The sequence below is a fragment of the Maylandia zebra genome, linkage group LG17 (genome assembly GCF_041146795.1).
Source record: "Maylandia zebra isolate NMK-2024a linkage group LG17, Mzebra_GT3a, whole genome shotgun sequence".
Classification (NCBI taxonomy): Eukaryota; Metazoa; Chordata; class Actinopteri; order Cichliformes; family Cichlidae; genus Maylandia; species Maylandia zebra.
Window position 1 is genome coordinate 19,063,035 of NC_135183.1, and position 22,535 is coordinate 19,085,569.

General features: G+C 44.0%; 1 protein-coding gene across 2 annotated transcripts in view; it reads right to left on the minus strand.

Moving 5' to 3' along the window:
• LOC101477232 (thyrotropin-releasing hormone-degrading ectoenzyme) overlaps positions 1–22,535 on the minus strand; it is a 272,984-nt gene that overhangs the window by 244,614 nt on the left and 5,835 nt on the right. The window contains exons 1-2 of one of the 2 annotated variants that reach the window (XM_076876236.1): positions 17,133–17,180; positions 5,925–6,169 (exon numbers count right to left, since the gene is read on the minus strand). In XM_076876236.1, the coding sequence (XP_076732351.1) occupies positions 5,925–6,169; positions 17,133–17,138 (251 nt within the window). In that variant the 5' untranslated portion in view covers positions 17,139–17,180. Of the gene's footprint in view, positions 1–5,924; positions 6,170–17,132; positions 17,181–22,535 lie in introns of those variants that run through there. The other variant, XM_004566481.3, reaches the window with a different exon arrangement.

Below are 22,535 nucleotides of genomic sequence, written 5' to 3' on the forward strand. Positions count from 1 at the left end.
AAATCCAAAATAAATCCAAACTTGTGCACCCAGTTCTCTTTTTTCAAAGTAATTAAAGATGTATGCTTTACAGTTCTTCTACCCAGGCAATAGAACAATTCAAAGAATTAATAAAAAGCCCCAAATTACCCTGACATTCATGTCCATGATGAGTGGATAGGAACTGTCGAACTGCTGCTAAAGGACATTGTGTACCCGTGCGTGAGAAAAAGGCAACGTGTCAAAACAGCATTAAACACCATAGAATGAGAAGTTATGGTGCTGAGAGAGCGTACTGTAGCATATACTTAAGTATTCAGAGCAGTCTGAAGGCTGAGGCATTTGAACAAAAGTGATTACTTTTACATGTTGAACTAATTGTTTCAAAGTTTAACCACATTTAATATGAACATTCAACAATGTGACACAGCATATGGCAAAATAAGGAAAAACACATGACTGTGGAAAGCCTTTAAAAATACTTAACACTATAGATGAATATGGTAATGATGATGCAACCACTTGAAAGCACCAAAAAAGGTAACAAAGCACTTAACTACACAAAATGTTAACTTCGGAGCTTGTGTAAAGTAAAGCTAAAAAAAGATTCTAGCAATGTGTTTAAAGTTGATGTTAAATTATAAATTGTGTCAGGGCAGCCATGAAAGATGCACCACTCTGGTCCAGTTTCCTATACATTAGCTGAGTATTGATGTGTCAGTTTTTATCCTGATGCGACGTCATGCTTCATGTGAGCAGCAGGCGTCGGGTCATCTCTGCAGACGGGTGGAATCGGGCTGAATTAAAAAATGCCTTCACTGGGAGACGACAGTAACTGCAACATCAAAACTCATCTTTACATCATTTGCATAAAGATCAGTACTAAGCTAGAACAGTGATACTGTGTGTGTGTGTGTGTGTGTGTGTGTGTGTGTGTGTGTGTGTGTGTGTGTGCACGCTAATTAATTCACCCACTCCCAGCATTTTAAGCGTTTAAGCCAAGCCTGGGGTTTATAGTAACTCTGGATATTAAGCAAATCTCATAGTGAAGTGTGTGTGTGTTTCTGTTTGTGTGTGTGTTTCTGTTTGTGTGTGTGTGTTAGCATTAGCTGCATTGCTGTATCAAGCTAATCCTTAAGATAACAGTGAGCTTTGTGCACGCACACATGAACACACACTTCTGAGCAGACTATCACTTGGACCGTCCCTGAACACCGGTATTGTGTTTATCTGACGTTCTGAAGCTCTGCTCAGAACACAGTTACTGTTTTTAAATAATAACCAGCTGTGGTTTCTTTACCATGTGTCTTACTGCTTTGCTGGTTAGTCATCAGATTAACATATTTAATGAGCTCACGCTGGCACCTTTATAGGATGGCAGTTATATCATAGTACCATGCGTCTCAGTCCCACAAATAATCTACGCCTGGCTTTATATTTATTGCATTACCTTTAGTATTGTCATGCTCTCACACAGACTTTCTCTTTTGTGTGACGTTTAAGGAATTAGGTTAGTGCACAAAGTCGACTGTAACCGGGTTTCTGGCAGCTGGAGCATTAAGCTTTAACTAACAGGTTGCTGTGCTGTGATCGAGCTCTGTTAGTATGCCAGCTGCCGTATTGATTCAGAATTGATCCAAACAGCAGCTGCCAGCGAATAGTGGACCACGGGTGGTGGAAACACTGAGACCAAGTCTGACTGGTGGTGGATTTTGGCTCAGCGTGTGCTAAAAATACTAAAAAGTTCCCTCAGAGACTCCTCTGGTCACTTCAGATGTCAAAAAGTTGGCATGTTAATCAATTCATTGTGAACTTGATGAAAAACCAATTAAAACTGCAGTTTTATACCATTGTTCTATCGAAACACGGCAGAGGAAGTCAATGAAGAAAACAAAGCTTCAACTGATGTGAGTGTGTTTGAAATTCTACTGATATTTTGTTATTTTGCAGTTTTTGATGCCTAAAAGCTCTTAAATTAGGAAATGAGCAAAATTTTCTAATGTATGAAAGCAATAAATTATAAAATTATGTGTGTGTTTATGGATTTGTCTCATTTATATAACCATCACTTGAAGTGACATTAGCCAGCTTTTAGTTTTTAATGTTACAATAAATGTCCATATGGTTAATGGACTGTAACACTTATCCAACGTATTCCCATGGAGGTCAAGGACAGAGCAGGAAATCAAAATATCAGTGAAGACTCAGAAACCTGAGCCACTGGTCCTCCTTCCATAGAAGTGAAGACGAATTTAGATTTCTGGATGTGAAAATCAATGTTATACATCTCTTTGCACAGATTCATGAATCCATGAATCCATAACTGTCATGAACATTTGAATTCCACGTCAGAGGGATGAGTTTAAAATACCTTCGTGTTTTTGTGTTTAAAGCACCGAACAGCAGCCGCTGTCCTGCTCTGCTCATCGATCTGTCAGAATCATTACTCTTAGACTCAGCTCGTGTTGTGTCACAATAGCGGATAGTTTCCTGTCTGCAAAACAGACGGCCATTCACAGTTGCCTGGATGGATCAAATAACAGCACCTCAATGAGTGCAGTAATGCATGTCATTACAACTCATTTCACAAATTTGGACTGACTTTCAATGAGCAATCAGGCATCTTCAAACAGTTTTGGAATCCAGCGTCTCATTTGTGAAGATACTCTGGTTTAACTCATCGGGCTTATTTAGGCAACACTCACAGTCCAATGAGGCCGTCCATGTAAAATAATCAGTTTCTTCAGACAGGCAGCTTTCTGCTCACCACCAAACATTTTAATCTGCTGCCTTTTTGTAAATCTGACCACACAGCAGGAAAAATAAAAGTACTAGTGGATGAACAAATCCAGATGTAGGATTTGCTTGATTTAGGCCACCAACATGTCCTCCACCTCTGATTCTGTTGCTCTTTACACTCAGTACTCATTTATATTCATCTCAAGTCAACAATAATTGAGCTGTTCCACTAATAAAGCTTAAAAGCTTTAAAGAAGACATACATGTAGCCTTGGTAAACTAAATGTTGAGATTTCATCTTTTATTTTTTTGTTTACAAAACACTTTTTTAAATTATTTTCATTGATCATGTTCCTCTAAATAATGATGGAGTTATTTTAAGCTTTCTTAAGTCAGTATAATTTTGGCCCAGAGCACGCTTCATAACGAGTGTTTCTGTTATTTTGTCAGCTCATGTCTCAGATGATAGACTGGATCCAGCTCTCTAAATATTGCACAAGGTTGTATTAATATAATATTACATTTGCTGCATCATTTCCTTTATATCCCAAACAAGCAAATATAATAAAAAAAATCAACATGATTACTAATGATAGTTTTATACGGATGCTCAGCAGCATTTTGCTCATTAGTGGAAACACTTTTTATCCAAACAGAAATCACAAGCCTCTGTGACAAGTGGAGAAATCACCAGGTGTAAATACCTGGTTATTGTTGGTTAATACAACACAGCAACTTGAAATGGAATTAAATTTTCTATATCTGCATGTGCATCATTAGGCAAAGCTATAAGCTAACTGTCTCAAATATTGTAGAGCTTGAATACATAAATGCAGGTTCTGGTACAAAAACATCAAGTTAATTAGCTGAAATCACTGATATTATTTGCATAAAAGCTTAAATGGAGAATACGACTCCTGACATTTTCCATGACCAGCTACAGTGGAGGTCAGCAAACTTCAAAGGAGCCGTTATTGAGTAATTTTTGATCCCAGAAAAATCTGTATGATGTTGAAACACATGTTTGAGCTTTAGAATAAAGGTGCTGCAGCCTGTAGCATATTAAAATTACAGGTAAGTGTAAATCGTTAAAATCTTTTAGAAAATGGGACTAATGGGTCATGTTTTTATAGCAAAAATATCATGATTTTGTTGTATTCATAATTAAAGCAACAAAAGAATGATTTATTAAAAATGGTTTTTCATTGACAAGAAAACAGACCAAGCATGGATTAGGGCTGGACAATATGGAAAAATTTTCCAACCGACAATCGTCAGTCTAATAATCGACGATGGGCGATACATTCGCGCATGCGCAGACTTTTTGATGGGCAGATCAATGTAATCATGCACGGACTGATTACACAGAATTTCAAACATGGACGACCTAATGTCCCAAAAAATTAGGGCTGTCAGCATTATACAGATACAGATACCGGACATTTCAGGGATTTAGACTCGGTCTGCACTCCAGATGGGTTAATTGTTAATCATGTTAGTCATGATGACAGCGCATTAATGCTGACAGCACTAAAAAATATATATAAAGCTGCCAATTTTGGATGAAAGAGATAAACCTAAAGATGTAACCAAAGCGGTCTGTCGCTTGTGCAGATGTATAGTGCGAGCAAGTACTCAAACACGACTAACTTGCATGAGCATGTACATGTCCACCATCCAGCTGAGTATGCTAGGCTATCAGCAGCTTCTGCAGCTCCATCAAGCATTTGGGCGCACTCTGAAGAGGGTGCATTTGCTCGCAGATGAAAAAGGGTGTTGTTAAAGCAGCACTATTATTTGGACTTTTGACTGCTTCTATTAGCTCCATCGTTATTAGCAATCTTACTCATGGGAAAATAAGTAAATAAATCGCCCTTGTAAAAACAATCAGGCTCAGCCTATCGTCAGTAGTCGATATATTCATCCAATCGCCCAACCCTAGCGTGGATTCAAAGGGTCTGTGTGTATGCTTAGATTTGAATCTGTAGCCATGCAGACCGGTGTCCTGCCTTTAATGGGTCACCCCTGACTTCTGTCAGTGGAGCAGAGCTGACGCTCCTCCTTCAGACATTGGCTGAAAAGAAAACTCTAACCTGAGACCACACAAGTTCATCGCTGGTGTATTTTCAAAATTAACATCGATGGGCTCATCTGACCCGCTGCTCTCACCGTCGCTCATCTTAAATGGTCAGATTGAAGACCCTGCCTAAATGCTTGTTACACTGAGTCTTAATAAGTGATTTAAGTGCATGAAAATCCATGCGTTGAACTCTGAGCCATTCAGACTCTCTAAGCAGCTTAATTTTAGCCAATGCAGTTCATTATAATAGACCCACATGTCTGAGACAGGTCTTCAGAATCAGGTCAGAGTGCCCCAAAATCATCACAGTTAGCTTCTTTGTCAGATATTCCTCCTTGAACATGGCAATCATTCTAGATTTGCTTTATGTCCTCTTCATAAAATAATGTTGATCACTGTGTATTATGTTACCATTAGCAAGTCTAAATATATAACACAGAATAGAGAATTCATCATTTCCTATAATGACTCTCTTTATCACACAGTTTTATCGTATTCATGCTGCACTGGTCTATGTGGCAGCTCTCTTGCTCATGGAGCCAATCAGAATTGAGTAGTATAAAAGTGAGGAATGAGTTAATTATGTCTCATCACTGGCTAAAGCTCTTCTCAGGCAGAGTCCTTATGTGGTAATGTCTTTACTCTGTCCAATCACAGCTGAGCTCAACGTTTTTCCAAACAATTAACCACAAGTTTGTGTTTTTCACAATACGTTGAAAAGACGTTGATAAAACACTGTGTCAGTACACACACACACACACACACACACATACATACACACACACACACACACACACACACACACACACACACACACACACACACACACACACACACGCACATATTCGTGCATGAAATAATAAATGTATCAGCACACAGTCTGTTTCCCATCTGCACCATGGGGAAGAAATCTGATGTGGAAACTGCAGCAGAGGCTTATGGGAAATTCATAAGGAGTTTTATATGTACGCCCGTGTGAGTGTGTGTGTTTGAGACAAGTGGAACACACACAGGCGTATGGCATGTGGAGTGTGAGTTAATCAATGTCGTGAATGTGAAGCTTTGACCTTTTCAAGCTGAACCACCTGCTGGTATAGGAAAAGTGTGTGTTTCCGTGTGTGTGTACCGTCTCTCTCTCTGCATTGTGTATGAGCTCCTGAAGAAGCCCAGCAGCTCGTCCTCGATGGCAGCATCAAAGCTCACGTTTAGCCGGTAAACCCTCATCGGCTTCATCTCGCGGTGCAGCGCCAACACGTACATCTGATTGGCTGGGAAGGGGAAGTGTCGGTGGATACGCATGACTCCGCCCCCGGGCCTGTTGGAAGGACGACCTCCAACACCGCCCTCAGCAGTAACTGTCACCCGGTCCACCTGATGGATGGAAGAGAAAATAGGATAAAGACATCCACACACCAACTGTGTCTCCACAATAAGACTCATCTACAAGTGCAGACCAGAAGAGTGAAATATGTTTGGATATGCTATAATCAGATTTCCTGTTTTATTATCATTAAATAAATAAAATCTTGGTAGCGATAATAGCAAATCACCCAGAAACGCAGTAATCCATCAACAAATTGAGTTAAGGAGAAGCCTTACAGCAAGGAAACATGAATGCGAACAGCGCAGGATTTAAACATTTAAAAGCTTCAGGATATTTAAAATTCATTTTGATGAGTGACACTCGATGTTAACAGCAAATCTGCAAAGAAACTCTGCAGGGGTTGTTTAATAGGATGCACGTGTACACGCGTACTCGTGCATCCTAAACTCCTCAAACTCAGACACACGCTCACTCACATCCAGAGCACCTCTGAAAGCTGCTGACTTCCTGTTGCTGCTCATGTTTATGTCATTTCCCGCCTGAAACATGACAGCAGTGGTTGATTTCTGAGGTGGATTAAAGCAAACAGCAGCTGATCCTACAGGTAAGTGTGTGGGAAATGTCTGACCTAGGGCTGTGTGATATGAACAAAATCTCATATCCCGATATAAGAATTCTATCGTCCCGATAACGATATAAATCACAAAAATGTAAAATTTTCTGTAAATTCTGTGAATCTCAGGCAGCTCAACTTGTGGGAAGTGTTTCCAGCTGCGTGTCATGTAGCTGGAGTCGAGTGTTTTAACTGATGCATGAAACTATACATTTTTAGGCATAAGTTGTAACGGCCGCCGTTTTCTTTGTAAGTATTTATTACACGGCGTGCTGCGGGGAAAAGCCTGTTCTAACGTTTGAGTTTAAGGTTTATATTTTAACACCTGGTGGCTCTTTTTTACTTCTCATCCATAAATAATCTGTTCTTTCACGTGATTTCATTTATTTTGAAAAGTCTCAACAGGATCTTGAGCTTTATTGTGAAAGGTTTATGTGGAACATAAACAAGCGATGCTGTTACCGTCGTTGTTGCTAACCACAACGCATAAAAACAGGCGCTTGTCCGTCCGTATGGTGGTTATATTAAATATAAGAGAAAGAGAGAACTTTAAGAAATTAATATAGCCACTACAGTGACCATCAAAACGGTGAAAAAATATTACCGTAAACAGTTTTGCGGCACCACGAAACAAATGACAGCGTAAAATGAAACGATACTTTTTTATATCGTCATCAGATATATATCGTTATATCGAACAGCCCTAGTCTGACCTTTTCAGAAAGAAAGTGAGAAGCAGCTCTTCCAAAAGGTGGTGACTTTAAAATCAAGACTTTACCTGAAAGCAGTCTGCAAATAAGTTATTCAGTGTTCAAAAGAGAGGAGGAAAAAGAAGACGCGTCGACTACCAAAGGTAGAACATAGTTCAAACCTGAGCTCAGTCTAGTGGGTGAGGTTAAACACGGGCTATTTAGATATTATGTACGTAACTAACTGAATTTCCTGGAGGAACCTAAATGAGGGATTAATAAAGTTCTATCTATTTATCTATTTAAGAGCTAAACATAATGGTCAATCACATTCCTCGATAATCAAATTGCATTTTAAATGTTTCTAAAGGATGAGTCACCGTGTATAATGTACACACATATTAGTTGATGATACAGTCACACTTCACCAGTGTTGGGAAGGTTACTTTTAAAATGTATTCCACTACAGATTACAGAATACATGCCCCAAAATGTATTTTGTAACGTACTCCGTTACGTTACTCAATGAGAGTAACATGTTCTGAACACTTAATATATTATCATGCTTTTTACAACCACATGAAGGTACTATTGCTGTGTGATTTATTACTCGTACTCAGTGTTGGTCAAGTTACTTGAAAAAAGTAATCAGTAACTAATTACTGATTACTTCCCCCAAAAAGTAATCCCGTTACTTTACTGATTACTTATTTTCAAAAGTAATTAATTACTTAGTTACTTAGTTACTTTTTAAAAACACGATTTACAACCTGAAGAGGTGATAAGGCGATAGATCTTTCAGCCCAATTCTACTTTTTCTACATAATCCATCATATAAAATGTAATCAAATGGAAAAATCTCTTTTTTTTAACTTGTTTTATCAGTTTTAATCTTTTAACTTTATGCATCAAGCAAAAATGTAATTATATGCAACATTCTCTGAGTTGAATAAATTAGTTTAACATTTAAACCTATTTTCTGCACATTCCAGCACATAAAATAAAATATTTTTTGTGTTTACACTCACTCTTTCAAATAGATGCAAGTAAAACACAGCAGAACATAAATAAAGTCAAAGACTCAGCGGTCCTGTTGCTCTATTTTCACCTATTAAGCAGCACTGCGGTAGGCGGAGGTTTACCCTGGTGCAGGTGTGCCGCGGTCAGTTGAAGAATCCGCGACTTTCTCTGTGAGTTTCCCATTACCTCGTTGCGCACTCGGTGCTTGCTCAGAAGTTTAGGGGTTTTTTTCGCTGTAAAAAGAAGTTTTCTTCCCACGCACAACGGACGCTAATGTTTTTGTCACTTTTTATGGAATCAAACTCAAAGTAAGGTCAGTACTTCCACGCTTTAAACGCTTGGCAACAATAACAGGAATGCAACCAGCTAGTGACCATTTGACTTGATCCCCTTGTTGCAAAGAGATCTGCTGGGTTGTGCTCATCAGCACAGACTCAGTTTGATTGCAGCATGTTGGCAATCTGTCTGCATTTCTAAGTAAGACAACAATTATTTGCAAAACTTCAGTAATCTCTATGAGAGTGTGTACAAAAGGCCCCGTAGTTATGGGTTTATTCTGTTCAGTTGTTAGTTCACCTGTAGTTTTTAGAGTGGCCAGTAGAGGTCACCCCACCGCTTTGTATGAGAGACTATGTCCAGGGAGAGACGTGGGCAAAGCACCTGAGCTTTTCTGCTCCAGATTACTGGCAGAGAATTGGTTATCCCGTGAGAAGTGTGCGTTAATGAGCAACGTAAGTTGGTGATGTGTGAGGATGTGATAATAAGATGTGTTTGGGACTGTAACCAAGGTTAGGGGGGAAATGACTATGTTTCTGTCTGTGCCGCTAGCGGGTGCTAAGCTAAGCTAAGCTAACTTTCCTGCCGTGTGGTTGGGTATAGCTGTGTACCTGGTTAGCTCTCTCAGGGGGTCTATGTGTGAGTCGTGAGTAATATATGGCCTATGGTATTAAAGGGGATGTTAGTTTATTTCCCGCCTGTGTTTATGTTGATGTACTCTGGAGATATTGTTGTGAACACTTTAGTAATGTAGCATTTTCTTTCTGTTCCGTTCAGAGACCACACACACACACACACACACACCCATGCCCATGCACCTAAACCTGTATGCAATACCTGCTCCTCTGACAATCCCTGTTACCTTCAACTGTGTGAAGTCAATACAAGAGTCTGCACTATCCTCGGTGTCTTCATTGTCTCCCTTCTGAACATTCATCCGGGCCTTGAGCAGTGTTCTGGTCGACACTCCAGGGAGTGGTAGCTGCAAACCTGAACTAGCACCTTACAGTCCTTCCAGTACAAGCTATCTACCCAACATTAATGGTCCTTCGAGCCGGATGTAAGCTGCTTCTACCCTAAAAAGATGGATGATATTCAGAACTTCTCAGCTCTTGGTGCGCGCCCACGGCGTAATGTACGTCGTCCCCTCCGCTATGTAGCTTATGAGACTGACTTCCCCGGGCTTGGTGCAGGTTACCAGGAGGAAAGTGAGACAGGAGGCGACAACCATTCTTCCCACCATCCTCCGTCTGACCCCTCTGATGACGGCTCACACGGCCATGTCACACCATTGAGAGCAGAGTTAGAAGATATACAGCGTGAAAGGTTCCTGTTCCAGCAGTCGCATGACGAGATGAGAGCCGGGCTGGATAATTTCCAGGCCCTTCATGCTAGTTTGCTGCAGTTGCTGGACCGTGCAGAGAGTCTGCAGCTCAGTCCACCGCCCAGAGCCCCTGCTGTTCATCTCCAGCCACCCCCTGCTGAAGAGGAAGAGGACTGGCCTCCACCACCTCCTCCTGTTGTGTTCAAGGAGGAGTCTGTCTCCAGCCAGGGTCCAGTTGCGGACCGCATCGATACGATGCTGAAAGAGCTCCAGGATCTGAAGAGGGAGTCTATGGCTGCATAGACTAGGCCAGGGTTCACTTCTCCTCAGCCAAGGATCACCTACCCTCAAGCGCCGCCTCCGAGAGCACACCCCCCTCCATTGCAACCACTGCCAACTCCATCCCCGTCCTCATCTACTCCTTTCTTGACCTACAGGGGGCCTCGTCCAAGCATTCCCAAGCTCTCACGCCGTGATCCTGGGGAATTTGCTCGTCTAAAGATGGCGCTAGAGAACTTATTGCCCCCGGAGAGTTCAGAGCTTTTCAGGTACCAAGTCTTGTTAGATCATCTACACCTGGAGGAAGCAAAGTTGATAGCGGACGCTTACCTCCATTCTGCCACGCCCTTCAGTGACACTATGAACGCTCTTAACGACAGGCTTGGGCAGCCCCACCAGCTTGCCCTGAGAAGAATTGCTGCTGTCATGGACTCACCTGACATCCGCCGAGGGGATGCAGCCGCATTTGAGCGATTCTCTCTCCACATCCAGTCGCTCGTGGGCATGCTGAAGACTTTAGGCCCTGATGGGGAGGTCAAACTCCAGTGTGGCTCCCATGTGGCTTGACTCCTTAGTAAGCTTCCTTCAGAGCAAAGAGCTGATTTCCGTCGGTGCATGTACAACCATTCTGGTCAGGCTTACACCCTGGATGACCTGGCTACCTGGTTAAAGTACGAATCCTGGTGTCAGGACTATGACGGCTTGCCCACTCCAGCGATCACCAGAGAGAAGCCTGATGTCAGACCAAGCAGACGCTCTGTTGCGGTTCTTCACAGTGGAGAGAGCTCACCCAGGTCACTAGGTACCACTCCAAACAAAGCTAGGCAGCAACGCTACTGCGCCTTTTGCGATAACCGTGCCCATCACCTGAGTCAGTGTCAGGAGGTCATCAAGCTGAGTCGCGAACAACTCACAGACTGGATAAAGACTAACAAGAGGTGCTGGCGTTGCGCACGCTCCCATCAGGCAGCACAGTGTACCCTCAAGAAACCCTGCAGCCTGTGTCAGGGTCGTCATCTGCAGGTCCTTCACGACGTGAATTCGAAGTTCTTAAAGCCACATGGCTCAGTGTCTGCTCCCCCACGAGAAGGTGAGAATCCTACAGGCGTCCTGTACCTCGATCGTCCTACAGAGAGCGGCCAAGTCCTGTTAAAGGTTGTCCCAGTCATCCTTCACCATAATGGCAAGACTTTGAGCACTCACGCAGTTTTGGATGATGGGTCAGAGAGAACTATGCTGCTACCCACCGCTGCCCAGAAGCTTGACCTTCAAGGCATCCCAGAGACACTTCCATTGCGCACTATCAGGCAAGATGTGCAAACTCTGCAAGGATCATGTGTCTCATTCGAGATCTCCCCTGGTGGCAAACCTAAGCTGAAGTACAAAGTCCGCAACGCCTTCACCACCACCCGTATCGACCTAGCCGAGCACAGCTACCCAGTGGAGTCCTTGCAGCGGAAGTATAGACACCTCCGAGGCCTGCCTCTCCAGTCCTTCAAGAAGGTCAAACCTCTCCTTCTGATTGGCAGTGACCACCCACAGCTCATCACTCCAACTGAAGCTGTCCGTCTTGGTCCACCGGGTGGTCCCGCCGCTATGTGCACCAGGTTAGGATGGACACTACAGGGTCCCTCCAGCCTTATAGGTTCCTCTTCGCTGCCACAACAGTGCCTCTTCACGACTGCCCTTCCTCCCCAGGTGAGTGAGCTACTCAAACATGTAGAGAAGTTATGGCAGGTAGATGTTGTCCCGGTGCCAGAAGGCAAGGTGGTTACCCGTTCAAGAGAAGATAACTATGCAGTTAGCCTGCTAGAGCAGAAGACAGTTCGTGTAGATGTCGAGGGCATCCAACGCTATGCCACCCCCCTCCTTCGCCGCGAGAACATGCCACACCTTAAAGCTAGCCCTAACGCTGTCGTTCCCAGTTTGAGAAGTGTGGAGAGAAGGCTCCAGAAAGATCCAGAACGAGCTAAGATCTACCGGGCGGAGATAGAGAAGTTGGTCCAGGCCGGTTTGGTGGTTAAGGTGTCCCCCTCTGAGGTTGCTCAAGCAGATGAGTCATGGTACATCCCTCACCACCTTGTTAGCCACAATGGCAAAGATCGCCTTGTGTTTAACTGTTCGTTCCAGTTCCAAGGCCAAGCCCTCAACGAACATCTTCTACCTGGGCCCACCCTGAGCGCATCGCTCCTTGGTGTCCTCCTTCGCTTTCGAGAGCATGCCGTAGCCATCAGTGGTGACATTAAAGGTATGTTCCACCAGATTCGCCTTCTTCCCGAAGATCGTTCCCTCCTGCGGTTTGTGTGGCGGGATCTACACCCCGAGGAACCGGTGGCCGTTTATGAATGGCAGGTCCTCCCCTTCGGTACAACTTGCAGCCCATGCTGTGCAACCTTTGCTCTGCAGCGCCACGCCAGGGACCACACGGAAGGAGATGATCCGCTACGTCACTCTGTGGGACAGTGCTTCTATGTTGATAACCTTCTCCAGAGCGTGCCGACCCCTGAAGAAGCCCGGGACCTAGTGGACAGGCTAAGAGCCCTCCTGTCTTCTGCTGGATTTGTCCTTCGCCAGTGGGCCAGTAATGAACCCAGCACCATTGGCCACCTACCTGAAGACCTCAGATCCACAAGTGCAGAACTTTGGCTCACTCAAGACAAATCAGACACCTCTGAGCCAACTCTGGGCCTTAGCTGGCACTTCCCCACGGACACCTTGGGTTACAGACACCGCAAAATCAGTTATGGCGCCCCCACTATGCGGAATATTTATAAGGTTCTCGCAAGCCAATACGACCCACTGGGCTTTATCCTACCGTACACCACCCGAGCCAAGATGCTGGTGATGCGCCTTTGGGATCAACAGAGGGGATGGGATGACCCGCAGCTTCCGCCAGAACTACTCCAGCAGTGGAAAACCTGGGAAGAGGAATTGCCGTTCCTTGCACAAGTCCTGCTTCCTCGCCCGTATCTCCCAAAGCACATCACGGAGTCAGTTAGTGAGAGAGAGATTCACATATTCTGTGATGCGTCAGAGCAGGCTTATGGCGCAGTGGCCTACATGAGAACAGTGACAGGTGATGGCAGCTCACATCTAGCGTTCCTGATGGCTCGCTCCCGTGTTGTCCCTAAACGCATTCTCTCCATGCCTAGACTTGAGCTGTGTGGTGCCCTCTCCGGAGCTCATCTTTCCCGTCTCCTTAGAAATGAGCTCACTCTGGACATAAAGAGGATAGTGCTGTGGTCTGACTCCACAACTGTACTCACCTGGTTGAGGTCCCAGTCATGCCACTTCAAGGTCTTCGTCGGCACCCACATGGCAGAGATCCAGGAATTCACTCACTCGCACACCTGGCGCTATGTGGACTCAGCCCAGAACCCCGCAGATGATATAACCCGGGGGAAGTCCCTTCTCGAGCTGACCAGACCCAATAGATGGAGTCAAGGGCCTCCTTTCCTGCTCCTAGGTCCAGAACAGTGGCCCCCAGAGCCAAGTGGCACCCTGGCTGAGCCTCCAGGCCCATCTGAGCTCCGTAAAGAGACCTTTTGTGGATTTTCTACCACCTTTGACCCCGCCACTTCGAACTTCAGCAAATATGACACCTGGACACAGCTGCTGGAAGCGGCTATTACGCAGTTGCATGGGGCGGCCAAAGGCGGTGGAACTTCATCGGCTTATGACTATGTTCGAGCAGAGATGGATGTCCTGAGAGAAGCTCAACAGGAGAGCTTCCCTGAGGAGTATCGACTCCTTAAGCAGGGGAAATCCATCAGCCGCAGCAGTCGTCTCCTTGCACTATCCCCTGAGTTTGACCACGAGAATGAGGTCATCCGTGTAGGTGGGCGTCTTCGCCGCTCCGAAGATCTCGCCTTTACCAGCTCCCATCCTTTAGTTTTGGATCCGACACATCCAGTCACCCGCCTGTTCATCCAGGATGTCGACAGTCGCCTGCGCCATCCAGGGCCAGAGAGGGTCTTCGCGGAGATTCGGCGCACTCATTGGATCCTGAGAGGCCGGGAAGCAGTTAGGCGTTTTCAAAGGACCTGTCTTGAGTGCCGCAGATGGAGAGCCCGACCGACTGTTCCCAAGATGGCGGACCTGCCAGTTGCGCGCCTCCGCCTTTACAAACCTGCCTTTTATTCGACAGGCGTGGACTGTTTTGGACCCTTTGAGGTCAAAATCGGGCGCCGTGTGGAGAAGAGGTGGGGCATCATCTTTAAGTGCCTAACTATCAGAGCGGTCCACCTTGATGTCCTAACCTCCATCGATACGGATGCCTTCCTAATGGCACGTCGCCGTTTCATTGCCAGGAGAGGAACTCCAGCTGAGCTGTACTCAGACCAAGGGACCAACTTCCGTGGGGGAGAAAGGGAACTGCAAGCAGCTTTTGCAGCATGACCTCTGACCTGCAGAAGCTCCTGGCTCCCCATAAGATCGTCTTCCACTTCAATCCACCAGCGGCTCCTCATTTCGGGGGAGTGTGGGAGCGGGAGATTAGGTCTGTCAAGACGGCACTCTACACTACAGTAGGATCCCAACCCCTTCAAGAAGAGGTCCTCCACACGGTCCTTGTGGAGGTGGAGGGCATCTTGAACTCCAAACCACTAGGTTATGTCCCGTCTGACATCAGTGATCCTGATCCAGTGACCCCCAACTGCTTTCTGATGGGGCGGCCTGACGGAGCACTTCCTCAAGTGGCTTACCCCAGAGAAGAGCTCCTGAGTCGCCGGAGGTGGAAGCACTCCCAGGTGCTGGCTGACCACTTCTGGTCTCGATTCGTCCGGCTGTACCTTCCAAGCCTGCAGCTTCGGCAGAAATGGCGGTCATCCCCCGCAGATGTCACAGAAGGTTCGGTGGTGATGATCGTAGATCCTCAGCTGCCTCGTGCTTCCTGGCTCGTGGGCTGCATCTCCAAAGTCCACCCCAGTCCCGATGGGCACATCAGGTCTGCTGACATCAAGGTGAAGGACCGGACCTTCACCCGACCTGTGGCGAGGCTGGTGGTGCTGCCTGCCCTCCCGGACGAAGACAAAGGACAATCACCGTGACTTTGTTTGTAAAATTGCCTTTTGTTGTGAGCAAATGTACTTCATACATTTGGGGGCGGCTGTACAAAAGGCCCCGTAGTTATGGGTTTATTCTGTTCAGTTGTTAGTTCACCTGTAGTTTTTAGAGTGGCCAGTAGAGGTCACCCCACCGCTTTGTATGAGAGACTATGTCCAGGGAGAGACGTGGGCAAAGCACCTGAGCTTTTCTGCTCCAGATTACTGGCAGAGAATTGGTTATCCCGTGAGAAGTGTGCGTTAATGAGCAACGTAAGTTGGTGATGTGTGAGGATGTGATAATAAGATGTGTTTGGGACTGTAACCAAGGTTAGGGGGGAAATGACTATGTTTCTGTCTGTGCCGCTAGCGGGTGCTAAGCTAAGCTAAGCTAACTTTCCTGCCGTGTGGTTGGGTATAGCTGTGTACCTGGTTAGCTCTCTCAGGGGGTCTACGTGTGAGTCGTGGGTAATATATGGCCTATGGTATTAAAGGGGATGTTAGTTTATTTCCCGCCTGTGTTTATGTTGATGTACTCTGGAGATATTGTTGTGAACACTTTAGTAATGTAGCATTTTCTTTCTGTTCCGTTCAGAGACCACACACACACACACACACACACCCATGCCCACGCACCTAAACCTGTATGCAATACCTGCTCCTCTGACAATCCCTGTTACCTTCAACTGTGTGAAGTCAATACAAGAGTCTGCACTATCCTCGGTGTCTTCATTGTCTCCCTTCTGAACATTCATCCGGGCCTTGAGCAGTGTTCTGGCCGACACTCCAGGGAGTGCACTGCAAACCTGAACTAGCACCTTACAGTCCTTCCAGTACAAGCTATCTACCCAACAGAGTGACTGCAATCAATGCAGTTAGGGCTGAACTGTTTGGAGACCGGTTGACTCCCACTAGGCGACCTGGCCAACTTCTTTTCCTCTCATTTCTAAGGTAAACGAGAGGAAATTCATAGTTGACCTCAATAAACATTTTTGCTGGGTTTGTGTTCTCTTTTGACATTTTAACATTTTATGATTCGTGCACGATGTTCTCATTGCACACTGGGAGATCTGATTAAGAGTAAAACACGCCTCCTCGCTCATAAACTAAGATGCTGACAGGCAAACTAAGGGCATCAGAACCTGGAGGTAACATCACAGTAGTTTTGTCCATGTTTATTAGCACAGTCCCAATTTACCCTTTATTATCCACTTTGCTGACATTAATACCAAAGTTATAGAAGAGAAGCCAAAAATCAACTTGATAGATATTCTGTAGTCTGCAAATAAATAAATAATGGCACAGTGAATTATTCCATTTAATTTATCCCCATTAGAGTAATTAAGTGTTGAGCGATGATCAAAACATTGCATAGATCCAGTAAGTCTCACAGCAGGTGTTCAAACCAAGCTGTCCTGAGAGAAAGCACCCTCTGCTGTTCAGGTAGATCAGCGCAGTCAGGCAGCAAACCCAAAACGGTTAAAAACCACAGAAATGCACCAGCTTCAAGCATTTGCGGTTTGTCAGGTGGCATGCATTGCTCAGCAAACCCTGATTTACAGCCAGCTGTTGTTCCGAATGCTGGAGCTGTCGCCATGGTGACGTGACAGGCACCATGTGTACAACAAAGGGTGTATCTGAGAGCAGCTTTGGAGAAAAAAAGTATCATCATCTGAGCGTTTTCACCAAAGTAGTGAGGAAGGAGTGTTGAAAGAAAGAAAGCTCAGCAGATCTCAGAGTGTTTGTTCGCCTGCCAACTTTACCCACATTCATCCATATTTCATTGTGCCGCTCAGGAGTCAAACTGACCAGGTGATGAAGAAACAGACAGTCGGCAGCTGTGGAGAATTAATACTGAAGGAAGAGGAGAGCACCTGTCTCATTAAAGGCCCTGGAAAGCCTCACAGGTGCTCTGACTTTTCCTGGCTGATTAGACCTGCGCCCAGGTTGACGCTGAGTGGGGATTTACTGGTAATTAACTGAAATGTCACTAAACTCAGTGCACTAAAGATGATCATCCAGGCAAACATATAACTTAGAGGGATATGTTAGTCAAGAACTCTCTGTACACACCCACACAGTCCTGTGAAGAGGGCTAATCAGCCACAATAAGTGCAAACACTTCTGTGGGTGTAGCGTGAGAGCATACTTAAAAATAATATCATAAGGTCTGCATATCTGCTGCTCGTGTTAATCAGTTTTTTGTCTGAAGCGATGCAAAGAAAAAAAATTAGGAAGGTAAATTTGAATGTCAAGGAAATGCAAATTGTCTGAGCGTAAGCCAGAATTGTGCATACCTCCCAGAGGAACGAGGAGAGTTTAGGGAAAAGGATTCTCTCAATGAGCAAACTGCTACTCACAGTTCTATCATCACTCACAGCAGCCAAATATGACCAAGGTCCATTCATCAAATGCTGAATTTCACAAAGTCCTGATTTCCCGAAGTATAAAGTGCTTCACCAAGAACATCTGCCATGATTTGTCTGTTCCATTAATGTGGTTCTAATGTTTTAACTAACATGGCACCTTTTTAAAAAACAACAACAACAACAACAACAATTCTTACCTAAATACCTTAATTGTTTGTTTTCAGGCAGACTGAGGGTAAGACCAGAACTTATCCAAGTGGAACAGCCATCTTGCTGATTGTATTAAAATTGAAGAATGGGAATACTTGCCACCTGACCTAATGAGCCTGCGTATTTATCCATGCATACTGGCTTGTTTGCATACATAATATAACACCATCCATTGGTAAATTTGAACCCTAGCAATATGGCCCCAAAGTGGAATGATTGGTAAATATCCCAAGTTGAAATAAGCTCCACTCATCCTTTGGCATTTAACTTAATTGCCTTCTTATTGCTTCCTTATTTAGTGTTATACAAAGGCTCTTGGCTTTGAAATATACGTGAGTATTTTTATGTTGTTTTTTTATTACTGGGTGAGGCCCAATTTTCAGACTATGTACAGTATATGGATATCATAAATCAAAATATGAAAATGCACATTAAGAGGTCACACTATTTCAGAGTCCACAGAAATGCAGTGAGTCTCAATGAAGTGTGCAGGGAGCCAGAATGTATAAATCAATAGTAGGGATTGTTGTGATTTTTGGAGATTTAAATACAAGTTTCTTAATCAAATAGTTTACCCAGCTTTTAAAAGGCTTAAAAAATATTCTTTCTTGGTTTTACTTATGCAGGTGGCAGTTTGTAGGACTTATGGCACTGCTAAACTAAGTAACACAGGTGGTTTATAGATGTTTGCTGACTGTTGCTGAGGGAAATCAGTCACAAAAGAGGACGCTGCACCAAAAACCTCCTTGTGATTGCTTTTGCTAGTGGATTGCCAACACAAACAAACTAAGGACTACTGCAGCACTCTACTGATGACCAAAGCGAGAAGGGCTACAATGCAGCACAGTGTACCTCTTTGCATTCAGTTTCACCCACCAATAGGAAGCATTCTCTTGTAACCACTTGCCAACTAGTTGGGGAATACATATTTTTCCCAAGAAACTGGTGGTGAGCAGGGGGTAACTGACCAGTCTCTAGGCCTGCGTGACTGTTTCCTTATCCGGTTCCGGACGACAGAGGCTTTAGCCAATCCCTGCCACCATAAAGCAGGGTAAACCCTGGACAAGTCACCTGTCTCCAAAGAGTGTGTATCCTTTTGTAGGCCAAAAGGTCCAACATTGGTAACATGTGCTGTTTGGTGCCTAATTAAACGGCATATAAAAACACATAGAAATAGCAGGTAAGAATGACATTTAAAAAATTCACAACTGGTGCGCAAATAAAAGTTGTAATAGAAGTAATTTCTAATTTCTATTGGATAATATAGTTTGTAAAAACATGTCTCATGTTAAATTTTAAAGTGTATGCATATGGCTATGTCCTGAAGGCAGTTCACATTTTGGGGTTTACACAGGTCAAAGAACAAGCAGAAGGCCACAGCTTCTGTTCAACCTCGTTATGTAACATGTGGGTCCTTTTAATTTTTACTCTTTTTGTGCATTACCAAGTTGCACCTTTCTCTTGGTATTTTACCCTGAAGTTATACTAAATTCCTTGTGTGGATCAAATAATTAATTAAAATGAATTCAATTAGTCATCATTATAAACATAGATGAGTAGCAGTGCATGATGGGAACACGCCCGCAGCAGCAGGAACAGTTTGGAACCTTTAGGTTGTTCCGCTGTCACACGTCAGCGACCCTAAGCCAATCAAACACAGTGAGTGTGTGTGTGTGTGTGTGTGTGTGTGTGTGTGTGTGTGTGTGTGTGTGTGTGTGTGTGTGTGTGTGTGTGTCCTTTGATGAAAGAACTGATCAATACGAACAGAGCCTGCTGACACAGAGAGGAAACAGTGGAGATTAAAAGGATGTTTTTCAGGCTTTTCTGATGAGTCAGCTGACACAGCGGCACGCTCTGAGATGCCTTCAAAATGTTCTGCTCAAATAAATGTTGTTTAATTGTTTGTTTCTTGGTGCTGGGTTAGATTTCTCAGCTAACAGAGAGTAACACTGAGCCTGGGGTGCATTTTATTTAGCTAATGTGGCTGCTCGCTTTCATCATGCTTGTATCTTCATTACGTCTCAGTTTCACTCGGTGCTCATGTGACAGAGAGATGCAAGGGGAGGAACTCTTTTTAACATGCATGCTGTCCTCCCTCACTGCAAAATCATTTTGAAGAGATGGCAACTAGCCATCAAAAAATATAGAAACTGACTGTCAAATATGTCCAAAAAATGGGTCAATGTACAGAATCTGTGGAGCCTCAGGAGTAGAAAGAAGTTGGTGAAGATGACTTTAAAACAGATTTCATTACCACTCGGTGATCTATGCCTGACTGGAGAAACCAGTGAGGTCTAAAAAGTCTCCCAGTGTTAATGAACCCTCTGACACTAAGCACGCCCCAAGATCGGACCACGAGGAAGCGCAGGAAGCTCACATTCTTATTAGGGAGGGCTTTCTGCTTCACACCAATGGGCTTCAGCGAGAAGTGTTGCAATCATAGTTGGCCTTAAACTTAACCCTGAATTACTTGAACACGGCCCAATGAAAATATCAATATGTTCTCTAAAAGAACATATACCCTGAAATATTTTACATTCCTACTTTATCATACTGTACATATATTTTTTCACAATATAATTGGAACAGAATACAGACCCTTTACTAAAACTTAGCAAAGCTCAAAAGTAAAGTTTGGTCACCTTTTATACCATCAGCATCATCCATTAATAAATCAGCCTATTAACGCTGCCATATGATGAGAGATGGGTGACATATTGGACAGATCACAGGGCTAACACACCCAACCAAACCCCACTAACTGCATGTCTTTTACACTGTAGGAGGAAACTGGAGTGCTCACGCATAGAACATGCAAACTCCACACAGACCACACACCCCAGCCAAATGATGGATTCAAACTTATTTGAACCCTGCTGTGAGGCAGATTGAACCACTGTTCCACTGTGCAGCCCCCAACAACAGACTGCAATCCAAAAGGCTGACTAGATATTTGACTGGGTGAGATTTTAACTTTTTAACCCCCCAAAAATGTTCAGGAGGAGTGAGTCACATAGAAAGACTACATCGTTCTACACAATCTAAACCATATTAGAAGAACACCGAAACATAGATATATTCTCAAATACAAGGCACAGGGAACAGCACTCCCCAATGTCAACTTAGTCTTTATAATGTATTTAAAGTATCACATTTAACATTTTAACATGTATCAGGGCAGCAATGAACCCCAAAGGCAGGATATTAGGGCTATATTTTAGACACATGCTAAACAAGCCTGGAGTCCTTCCAACCTTCCAAATCAAACTCTTTATAGTTCTGTTATAACATTCCCATTTTCCTAAAGTCTAAGGCTATCATTAGGTTGATCCAACCGTAACCCTAAACAGGTCACAACCTACTCTGCATCTTGACCTTGACATAACAAAGTGTGAAAACCCTGAGCTCATTTTCATTAAGGTTCACACAGCTGCCCTTCATCAATACTTGTGCTGCTCTCAGTCAGCTGAAACCCCAGATTAAAAGAAGACAACTAATTTCAGCTTCTATATTCCAACACAAACTATTTTTACAGTTAACTAGTATAATTGTCTATAAGTGATTGCATGTTATTTTCACATATTTCAAATACAAGTGCATTGTGCTACACAACCAGTTTAGCAACCACGGCGTGTTGAAGTGATTGCACTATTAACCACTTTAACACAATGTAAAGCCGTAACCTTCATCTCTTTTAACAATGACACACAGCGGGTGGCGAGTATATGCACAGGAAAAAAAGCAATAAAATCATATATATTAAATTCAGATATCAAATCCATCTCAGCTTGAATGGGCATGATGTGTCAGATTTTACTGACTACTGTACAGGCATTGCAATTCAAAGGGTATTGAAAATTTCCCCATGGGACATGCTTGTGTTTCTGCGCTCGGAGCTCCTCATCTCTTCATCTCCTCTGTGGTGCATTTAAGCGATTGGAACATCCAGCGATTTCCAGGTCACAATCAGAGGATGTAGGAAGGAGGACTGGAGGAGGAATAAATTAGCCAAATGGAAGGCGCGCCTGCATGTTAATTTTACTTGACATGGAGTTAAATCATTGGCTGTCTGGAGGGACTGAAATCTGGATAAGAACTGACAGTGTTTGGCAAGTTGGGGAAAATGGTCAGCCGACATCTCCAGACCGAAAACCTTCACTTCACTTCGTCTCGAATGCATTTTGCATTCAATTTCTTTGAATCTGTGAATTAAGCTCTCTTTTCAGGAGTGTTTATCCCTCCCCTTGCTACCAGCCGCATCTATTTTTATTCACATTTCTGTTTTCTGGCCTTTCAACATCTTGACATTTTTTTCTTTTCATAATGCATTAACTCTGAGGATACCTTAGGAGACCTGCCTGGCACCCGACAGCACCTCTTAATTCACAGTGTGCCCTGACACAAACACAAAAGGGGCTGCAGGGTTTTTAATTGGCCTCTGCCCAAATTAGACAGATTTATCCTTCTCTCACATTAGCCGAGATGACCAGCCTGAAAAATCACGTTGCTCAGGCGTTTCTCTGAGGCTTTCTCTCACCACGCACTTGTCTCCGAAATTGGGCTGAAACAGCAACTTTGACGGTTAATTAGC